The 11,443-nt window shown below is 33.7% G+C and overlaps 1 protein-coding gene across 1 annotated transcript; it reads left to right on the top strand.

The window, feature by feature from the left end:
- Nucleotides 1-1,316: 1,316 nt before the first annotated feature.
- LOC21396436 (bZIP transcription factor 11) lies at nt 1,317-2,344 on the top strand. The gene has a single exon (XM_010111616.2). The coding sequence runs from the start codon at nt 1,817-1,819 to the stop codon at nt 2,306-2,308; it is 492 nt and encodes a 163-aa protein (XP_010109918.1). The 5' UTR covers nt 1,317-1,816; the 3' UTR covers nt 2,309-2,344.
- The last annotated feature ends 9,099 nt before the right edge of the window (nt 2,345-11,443 follow it).

The following is an 11,443-nucleotide window of genomic DNA, read 5'->3' as shown; positions in this document are numbered from 1 at the left end:
AGATTATAACTAGATCACGTCCATTAGGCATTAGGTACGTTGACGCTTTTTCCAGTAATAAAACGCAATTTCTCGGTCTGTGACTTCTCTAACCAGTGACTCTTGCACTAGTATATTTCCCACCGTCGTCATGTGTAATTTCTCGAGAAACAAACAGGTGGATTTCACATTGTCACCAGGGTATAATATAATTGCCATTTTCCCGCTCCTCAACTGTGAATCGTTAACTAAAAAGGGATGTTTGGTTGGAGGATTCACATCAGGATTTGAATCATGGTTCATGGGTCGTTATAGTGTTTTCTCTCATAAAAAATATACGTAAATCGAAAATGATTTTAATCATGTAATTTTAATCTGTGAACTAAACGTTTCTTAACTCTATTGAGATAAATCATAAACGCCAATCAGATTCCACCACGTTGCCAAGGAAAAAAAAGAACAAAATTAACTTTTCTATCAAAGATAAAAAATGATTTCCTTGCACCGGGTGCTTTTTGCCTTTGGCAATAACACAATAAAAAAGCCGCCCACGAGTTTCAACCATCACTGGACAAACAGCGCTCTAAGTTTTGATTTTTGAAAATTTTTGTAAATTCTTCAATAAAATACCAAACAAAAAAAAATAATAATGTATTGTTTTGAAAGAGCAAATTGTTATTCATCTACTTTTGTATACTTCTTTCTTTTGACATGACCTTAACCATAACCACATTAATAGTTTTATATTTTAACACTCCCTCTCATGTGTGGACTGAATAATGAGCAATCGTATGGGTAAATTAATTGAAAAGCTCAACACGTGAATATTTAAGCCCGAGATATTAAAGACCCAACACATGATAATTTTAAATGGGGATAAAGAGTGCAATTACGGGAGTTTGAACTCAGGACCTCCCGCTCTGATACCATGTTAGTTTACCAATCCATCTCAAAAGCTTAAGCTGTTAAGATGTGGGCCAACAATAGTTTTATACTTTAACAGTACCGGTAAATTATATTTTTTTAACCGTTGAATCTGCATCTGCACACTTTTTAATTTTTATGTGATTTTATATATATCTAACAATTAAAAAATCCGACCTATCGGTATGTTGGCGGACCAAAAAAGATCTCTTAATAAAAATCACATAACATAAATAACTCCTTTATTATTTCTTTAATTATTCTTTACTCTAAGCGACGTATTCAATTTTTAATTTTTTTACACCTTTCACAATTTTCTTAGCAATAATTTTAGTCGCAAGTGGGCATCTCTTGGCCTATATATTCCACCTCCCACACCTTCCCAAAACCTCTTCCCCTTCCTTATCTTCTCCTCCTCCTAAATATTGTTGGTCCAAATTCTTTCCTTCTCCTATATTATATATATTATCTCTCATAAATTTGCGCTTCCCTTTGGTTTTTTTCTCTAGTCTTTTGTTTCCTCATCAATATTTTTCCTAATTTTGGTCATCTATGTGCTTCTGATTTACAAATCCATGTATTGATGTTAATTATAATCAAGATCAATAGTATTCATGTCTCCAGTACTCAGTGAAGTCCTCCTTTCTGGGTTTATGATAAACTCAAGCCTCCGCCGTAGGACTCATCTTGTTCAATCCTTCTCTGTTGTCTTTCTTTATTGGTTTTACGTTTTTTCATAAATTAGATCATCTTAATATAATTATTATATTCTTAAATATCTAGTTAATTTGGAGCAACATATAAAACTTTTTTTTTTTTTTTTTTTTTGCTTTTGATTGAGATATTGAAATTTGAGGACTTCTATTTTAATTTGTACGTACCAAATTAATTAAGGCAAGCACATATTATTATTATGGCTTCCTCTAGCACTACTGGGGCATCTTCAGGGTCAATGAACTCTGATCAGGAGGATCAGCAGCAGCTGCAACTGGTTGACCAGCGAAAGCGGAAGAGAATGCTGTCCAATAGGGAATCGGCACGTAGGTCTCGGATGAAAAAGCAGAAACACCTGGACGATCTAGCGTCACAGGCCGGTCAGCTAAAGAATGACAACGGCCAAATCATGACCAGCATCAGCATCACTACCCAACTTTTGGTCAATTTTGAGGCTGAGAACTCTATCCTCAGAGCTCAGATGGGTGAGCTCACCAACAGATTACAGTCCCTGAACGAGATCATAAACTGTATTAGTTCAACCGCTAATTGCCTTTATGATCATGAGATCGGGGATGATTATGACACCCAGATGATAATTAACGTCAATGATGTAATGATGAACCCATGGAATTCTCTTCTGAATCAGCCAATCATCGCCTCTGCCCATGATCAGATGTACATGTACTGATTAATCCATAAGGGATCCATCTTTTTAGAGCTTTTCCGGTTGGTTGTGTAGGTTATTCTACTATACCGGTAGAGTAAATAATTTTTTAGTCATTCGATTAAAATTTTAACGTCTGATTTATGAGCGTGCATATTAAAAATAATTACATTTTACATTAAAAAATTATTCATACTCATAAATTAAACAGTTAAAATTTAATCAAATAGCTAAACAAATTACCTGCTAATTGGACAAAACAGCGATGCCCTACAAATTTCCTTATTTCCTTAGTGGTTTTATTTTGTGTAACCTTGGAGCTTTTTGTAAGTAGCATTGTTGGAGAAGAGTGGTATCTTTCTGGTTTTGTCTTTATGGAATAAAATAATAACTCCATTATTGTACCTTGTCTAAGTTTTCATTTCTCTTTTTAGCCCCCAATCCAAGCTCCCGTATATGATGTGTCTTTTCACTTTAATGGGTGGTGTGTCACTGTACATATATACATAAATGCTCAAAAATCGATCAAATTAAGAGTATGATTTGAAAAATATTAAACAAACCATAATCTTATGAAAAAAAACGTATATTCAAGCATAAAAGTACCATTATTAGTGGATTAGTATCGATTAGATATGACTTTGAAGATATATATATATATATATACTTTTTTTTTTTGGATCGATTAGTATTGTTGTGACGACTAATTATAATATATATTAATATATTAGTAGTGGACCTCTAAAGTGTTATATTAAGCAAATAAAGTGGTGGAAGTTGCTTTCTTGTGACGGTGTGTATTAAGCTATATATGTATGAGGGCCCTTTACACAGGAATCATGATGAATATATACCCTACTACTTAATGACTTGTACAAATACACACACACACACACACACACACACACACATATATATATATATATATTAAGCATAAAAGAAGACCGAATTTCTTATGTTCATGATAATATCAATATTCTGTCAGAAACAAAAGTCTCCAACGGGAATTATTGCAATCCAAAATCCAAATTATTGTGGATTTTACCCCCTTTTTACGTCGCCCTTCTACCTATTGTCGGTTTGAAAGTTTTAGCAATGTCATATAAATATTGATCAGCTTAAGTTCGAGAAATTTTGGTATTTCTTGTTTCTATAGGTAATCAGAGATGAAATGAATTCTTAATCAGCAGGGGAATTAATTATCATGATCTTTACATGGGTTTATCTAATGCTTAACCAGCTATAGCGTTCGCAGCAGCTCTATACATATTATAATATTAAGTGTCTAATATTTAGAACTTATCTGAGCAAAACGCTAAAAAATCAAGTTCTATTTATTTTGGTTTTATATTTTTTTGAGAATTATTTTGGTTTTTGTATTATATATATATATATATGTTGACGGTGAAAACTCGTCAACAGAAATAGACCGGGTCTACTCTAGGTATTCCGTTGGATTACCGGTTTGATATTGACTGTGTACAATACATGCAATGAAGTGTTTGGTGTATTTTTTGAGTGGTGAGCAATATAAGAAAAATATGCTTAAAGTAGAAGAACACACGAAATTTATAGTGGTTCACTCTTGTAAATGAAGAGCTACACCTACTGCAGTTTTATATTCCTTTTGAGATTGTTACAATTTACATCAACAATTGCTCTCTCGTTTTTTCTCTCTCAGGAAGCCAACCTCCTTTTTGTATGGGGCTTCGCCCCTTTTATAGCCGAGCTTTTTTCGTTGGGTGGGTTTCCTTTGTAGACAGAAGCACTCAAGTGGTCTGTCTTTCTAGGCCCAGATCGTAGCCCACTAATCACTTTTGCGAACTGTTCACTCAGCCAATTAGTCTCCCATTACGGCTCTGGGCGTACCTGTAACCATTTTCTGTCCCTCGTAGGGCGGTTTCAGGGTTTGCAATTAATGCCTATACTGCAGACATCTCCCGTTTATGCACACAACTTGCGATGTCAGGCTTTCCCCTTTTGGGGCATTCCTCTCGCCGTCTCTATTTGCTCATCCTAGTTGTCTTTCTTGGCAATTGATTTCTCCCGAAGGATTCCCGTCGTAAGGTCGACAATGCGACCTGTCGTCGTCATGAGGAGTCGACGTCCTAAGTTGGGCTTTCTTTGCAGCAAAAGGAAAAGGAGTCCTCAACGTGGAGGGTTGTTGCCTTTTAAAAGAAAACAATATATATACATATAATATCATATTTGTTTTAGTTATATAGATGGATGGTGCGAAATCTAATTTATTATTATTATTTTTTATCGACGACAAGATTAATACTCCATTGACTTTGTTAAAAAATAAAAAAGTAATCACAAGTACTATATATTGATCGGGCTTAGTAATTGCACTCCAATATTAGCTAGAGTGGTTTTTCTTCCATTCCGGATGAGATGCTCTTAATTCATTTGTTCTCACCTTGATCGTTTCTTTAACAGACAGTAGAGACAAATTAACATGAAGAGATTCCCTAAGTCCTAATTTCATATTTGTGTGTATATACATGTGTATATAGTTAGGTATATACGTACGTAATGATTCATTTTGTAATTCAGTCGCTATTTCTTTTTTTATTCAAGAAAGTACAACTATGCCGCTGGAAAACAATCCTTTGACATTCATCACACAATATTTTAAGTCTCTCCATTTGTTTAACTAGTCAATATTGCACGCAAGACGGAGAATAAATTTAAAAAAAAAAAAAAACAAAGAATAAAAAACAATTATACGGCAAAGGAGATTAATAACAATTTACTTTCAATTTTGACACAAAAAATAAATTAAAGTCAGAAAAAGAGTGCCAACATTCCGCTGTCATAATTGGTTGGCCAATATTTTGGCCAGCCAAGAAGGAAAAAAAAAAAAACAAAAAAAGGGATCAATGAACGTCATTGGAAGGTTCTTAACCCACATTTGATAAAAACTTTATAGCATCGTTTATTTTATCAATTTAAATTTTCAGTTTTAAATTTTTACACTATAAAACTCTTAAAAAATATCACATTTAATTTTTTTTATTACAGTAAAAAATTCTTAAAAAATATCACATCGCAGTTCAAATTGAAAACTCATATGTGGTCCAAATAGTCCATGAAATTTCAGTATTATAAACAATCTGAGAATATAATATTGCTTAAGACCCATGTTTATGATGTACTTATGTGTAATCCATTATTTTATTTTGTGGTTTGGCATAATAAGTACACTTAAGTTCCTTAAAAAAAATGTAAAAATGGGAGTCTGATTAAAAAGATGACGCCCATGGAACTTCTGCCCCACTACGTTGTCAAAAAGATCAAAATAAGCAAAAGTGATTAGGTAAAACTGGTATTATATATTCTAGTTATCCTGCTAATTAATATTTTAGAAAATCACCGCAATTGACTGGCTAACATTAATATAGTGATAAGTAGTATGAGTGTGGATCATTTGTTTTTTTAATTATTTTGATGGCATTTATATTTTTAACTTTGGAAGGTGGACTACTTATAAATTAATTTGTTGTTTGTATTAAAAGAAGATGATGAAAGCATGCATGTGGCCAACCAATAATTGTGACAAACGGCTAACATGAGCTGATCTGAGAAAAGACAATTTAAAAGAAGATTGATTAGTTACTCTCTTGATTTGGCTTAGTGGAAGTTTTAGGCCATTTTAAATATATTATATATAGGGCATCGCAAAATCTTTATTGAACGGGGTCTACGATAACAAATTTAAATTTTCTTTCTTTCTTGTTTTCTTTTCCATTTTTTTTTTAGCCCTCCTGATTTGATTCATTATTTATTATAAGATTCGCTCTTTAACATTTCATGTACGTAAATTACTCCTAAATTTTTATTCTAACAAATTACTACTAAATTAAAAGTATTGTAGAGTGCCTATAAATCTGTGACGGATATAAGATTTTAGACAAAAATGCAGTTGTATACAATAGGTGAGCTTATTGGAAGGAAGAGAAATAGTGAACGTATTTTATTATAAAGATATTTCTTTTCAAATATTATTTACACTATTTTATTAGATTCCAATAATATTTTTAGAATAATAGTAGAGACAGAATATTTTTACTAGAGAATTTTCCATTCCGATCAAAGTTCATAGAAGAAATAAAATCGCTAACAACCCTTTTCTGTAAGTAATAGTAATATGTTAAAGGAAGAGCAATCATTTCTTTTTAAAACAATACGAGCACGTTTGATTTATGTGTTTAAACTAGCTATTCTTAATTTTAATGTTAACGGTGAAATTTCATCAATCAAGAAAACACTAGATTACCGCTTAATAGTCGGTTAGATTACCGGCCAAACCACGTGTTAATAATTGTTTTGTATCCGGTTAATTTTTATAGAAAAGTGCAATTGGTCGTGTATGGATTCTATGGATGCTCGAAATATGAATGAAAACGTAAGAAAATGAAAATAACACCATAAATTCTAGTGGTTCACTCTCAATGCAAGAGCTACATTCACTTTTAAAAATATCTCTCTCTCTTCTTTCTTTTTTATTACAATAAGCTCAATTCTCTCAAAGATGACCTCTCTCTTTCTTTCTAGAGCCTTCCCCCTTTATATCTCATATATTACATTTTGGAGGAAACCGAGACATAGAGTTACCCAACAGTTGCTCTTGAGTAGCTTATTATCCTACTCAACTAGACTGTAGCTATTCAGTACATTTTTTGACTGTTCATCTACATACTCTGTCCACTATTACGGCCTATGACGTCCTCGTGGCTTCCCATTGGTCTGTTTTGCATGGCTAACAGGCTAGTAATCATTTTCTTGCCACTGACTTTGTTTATACCCACAAGTAACCTAGGGTTTTCCCTCCTGTCACCTCGGGGGATATTCTTAGGATCTGGGTCGGATGACTTAACATGCTACTCTCTCCGCTTTCACTGGGCCCGAATGGCAAGTTAAGATAGAGCGTTCATCCTTGTCAATCCTTACATACCATCAACGGTCTACGGGATTTTGGAGTCATCTCCATCTTAGTCGCTCAATCGGTCGACTACCATCGTGGATGTTACACATTACAAGCTTGTTGTTCCTAAGCGTTTCTTCAAGGACGATCTTGAAGGCACCTGGAGTGGTCGGCTTTTCTCTCGTTACCACAAACACTTATTTTGAAACAGCTGAGCTTCAACCAGTTGGAACGCCGATCCTTCGACGGTCAGCGCGTATTTATTGCCTGACGTGACAAGGCAATGGCTACGTGAAGCCTATTTGTTGTCTGACGTGGCAAGGTAGATTTTCTCCCATAACATTTAGTATTTGAAATTTAAATTTTTTATGAGAGAAAAATATTGTAACATAATTAAAACCATAGATTTAAATGCATAAAAAAACTAGCTCAAACTGAATTATAGGGTTGCCCTTTAGTGAAGACAGTACATGTCACGACCTTAAAGATGGGACCGTGATTGTTGGGGTTTAATTTAAAATTTAACTTAATTAAACTAGATTGTTTAACAAAAATCACAAAAATAAATACATAAATATCAATATAGTTTGTTCCGGAGACTTTCTTTTACAACTAATATTTAAAACAGTCCATAAACTCCAAAAAAAATAGTACAACTCTGGGACAATGTCGACCAATACAGTTTATATACAGAAATATAATACATATCAGAATTAAAACTGTAAATCTGAAAGAAACGTACCGCTTCAAATATCGCGTCTTCAATCAATTGGCATCCATTTATCACGTTATATATCTAAACTGCTAACTCTGGAGAGGGGTTTAAAACATTGAAAACATAATAGTAAAAGTGAGCAGAAGGCTGAGTAGGATAAAATTTTATAAAACATTGTAAATAAAGGTACTCACGGTCTGAAGACGTACACTCGGAACCGATCATCATTTTTTTTTTTAAAAAGAAATACTCACATAGTATTGGTAAAATATCTGTATAATGAAAATATGCAGAGCCATAACACCACAGAGTAAAAAGTAGATCCGTACGGGTTTCGAGACATTCCTCCAATGATACGATTCTCATATCCTGATCTCTGAGGCCATCATGCGTTATATCATTTCTTCAAATATTTTATTTTAAGAAATGATACTCTTTAAAATCTCATTTTTAAAATCATTGGAAAACTTAATAACATTATTCATGTTATTTCCTTTAAAATCATTTTCTTTCAACATGTTTTGTTCTAAAACATTTTCATTGGCCAAAATCATTTAAAGTAAGGCTAACAAGATATGGACAAGAATATCCTACCTCTTGGCAATTTAATATAAGGATAACTTCACGTTGTCCAACCGTTTATTCTTAAAACTCCATGGCTCGTTCTGAACTTCAACGAATCCATTTGAATTGTCTCGATCTGCGTGCACAGTACCGGTAGACTTTTCAACTAAGTGAAATTGACGCAACCAGAGGTCACTGTTATGTTCAGCACGTCGAAATGAGTCAGGATATGGTCTCAGATCTTCGATCGAACGTCGGGAACCTCAAGAACTGAGACTCGCTGGAATCTGGCCACCGGCGGCAGCGGCGGCGGGGGTTGCCGGAGCACATTTCCGCGGCGGACTTGGGTCCTACTCCCCCTAAATCGACCGTTCTAAGTTCAATGGTGCAGTTAATTTCACCAAATTCGGCCTCTATCTACTCCGATCAAACCCAAAAACGTCGGTAAAATCCGGCGACTTGGTTCTCGATTCTCCGGCAATGGAACCTCAAAATTGGCTGAGGGCTTTTGTTACCCACTTCCTTCTAAGTGTTTTGACACCAAAATCATGACGATCCAATGGTTGGATCATCGGAACCACCCTCCACCCAAACGGCGGCGGCAGCGGCGAGCTCCGATCTCCGGCAAACGGCGGCGAATTTGGGCGGCTTAGGATGCTTCTTGCTCTACGTCGTCCTCTGAGTCCAATGGCACCGGCGGTGTCAAAAACGGAGGCCGGAACAGTGCACAACGGAGAGGAGGCGCGGTGGCCAAATGGGCGGCTCCGGCGACGGTGCTCCGGCGAGAATCGACGGGCGAGACGGCATGGGTTTTGTTCGTCTCATCGTGCTGAGTCCATAGTGTCCGGAATCACTCCAAGGACGGCAAAGTTACGACGGCAAGAAGTTTCGGTAGTTTTCGGACATTTCGCCGGCGATTGCGGCTGTTTCCGGCGGAGATGGAGGTCGTGCGGCATGTCAACGAGTTCAGCTCGTCGAGTGATTTCCAATGGTGTGGGTCGCGAAACGATACCGGAATTTCATCGGTGGTCGGTGGCCGGCGTGAAGAGAGAGAGTGAACGTGGGAAAGAGAGTATACGTGGAAAAGAGAGAAAATGAGAGAAAAATGAGAGGAAAAAAAAAAGGAAAAAGAAAAAATAAATTTAGATTTTTTAGGTAAATTTGATAATTAGACTTTAAAATTTAATTTAAATAGAATATGAAATGATTCATTATTTAAATTCTAAAAGATTAATTATCAATACTTAAAATTGTTTGAAGGACAATCATATTAATTTCAAAATAATTCTTTTTAGAAGAGAATGGTCTTTTACATGATAATTATAACTGAAAATCTTTTATTAATTTTAAATTAATTAACACTAATTATTAAATTTAATTAATTAATCATAATTAATTTAACTAAATATTACAATACCTAAAAATTAATGAATCTCAAAAAGCTAAAACTGAGAAGATAGATGGCCAATATATCGTTGTACTGGTTGGTTCTATACACATCACCAAAGAGAAGTTGTGGTAATACATGGCATTTTGCTATTTACAATCACACCCACAATGAGTTTAATTATCTTAAAATTGATAATTTGTATGCATTATGTTCTTTGGGGATTGGTTGGTACATGCCTTTTTTCTTTTTCTTTTTCTTTTATTATAGACGTCTTTGTCAAATATGATGGGCTGCTGAAAACAAAGAAAAAAAAAGGAAAGAGAAGGCAGCAGCCCACAAGTTTGAAGAAGAAAGAAGAAAGGAAGAGAATGGAAGAGAAAGAAGAAAGGAAGAGAATGGAAGAGAATGGAAGAACACGTGAGGTAAAGAAAGAGGGGGGAGGTTTTGGGCCTATAAATAGTGTGCTCTCTCTTCACTTTTTAGTCATCTAATTTTCTCTTTATCAGAATATTCTCATAGTATAAGAGAAATTTAAGATACGTTTAGAATTGATTTTTATTTATTTTTTAAAATATTTTTATACGTCTTTTGAAGCATAATAATGAATACGATTTACGTATTTGTCTAGTAAATATTTTAAAAATAAAAATGAAAATAAAAAACAGTGAGAATGATTTTTGTTAAGAAATTAGAAAGTGATTGAAAATTATTTTTCCTTTTCTGTTTTTTATTTTTTAGTACTTATCAATAATGTTGTAATATATTAATTAATAATTATAACCAAACATGATTTTATTTTTTTATTATACTCAAAATAATCTCTTAAAAAATCAACCAAACACAATTTCAAAATCGATTCTAAAATGATTCTCAAAATAATCTCATTTTTACTTTTGAAAACAAAATCATTTTGAAAACGTTACCAAACGGGCCATTAGCTTTTCTAGTTTTTTTCTGCTTTTTGTTAGTAGTTTCTCAAATGTATGAGAGAGAAGGGTTCTTATTATTTTCTTTATGTAATATCGAGAGAATGTTGAAATCTCTATTTTTTATAGTAAAATATTTTTACACTTGTCTCTTCATCTCCTTTAAAAGTTTTTCACGTAAAATATATGTGTCTATTTTATCTTTATTTTTTACTCATTTTTTATTTTACAGTGAGATTTACTAACCGTCTTTAGCTTGACTTTTCATTTGTTATTAGATTTCAACGCCTTCAGTGTACTTCTTTTCCCCAAGAAGACCGCCTTAGCTTAATTAGGAAGCAAACTAATAAGATAGAATAATCATAATATATATTACACAACAATATGAGTTTGCAAATTGCATGCTGCTCTAAGCCTTTATCAGTCAATCGACTTCTTGTTTTATCGATCTTGAATTTTTTTAATCCATAGAATTGTAAGTTTTCTTTTAATTGAATTAAAGACCATCTTCACTAAAAAATAAAAAAAATAAAAAAAACTAGATTCATCAATATTGGTAAAACTATCTTTGTTAATATTAATAATAAATTATCATCCATAGTTTTATCATAGAAAATTCTTATCAATTATGCTT

The sequence above is a fragment of the Morus notabilis genome, unplaced genomic scaffold, assembly GCF_000414095.1.
Source record: "Morus notabilis unplaced genomic scaffold, ASM41409v2 Scaffold720, whole genome shotgun sequence".
Classification (NCBI taxonomy): Eukaryota; Viridiplantae; Streptophyta; class Magnoliopsida; order Rosales; family Moraceae; genus Morus; species Morus notabilis.
This window is presented reverse-complemented; position numbering and strand designations above follow the sequence as displayed.

Excerpts from the sequence above, each read along its gene's own strand:
- LOC21396436 (XM_010111616.2), top strand. The coding sequence starts at position 1,817 with ATGGCTTCCTCTAGCACTACTGGGGCATCTTCAGGGTCAATGAACTCT.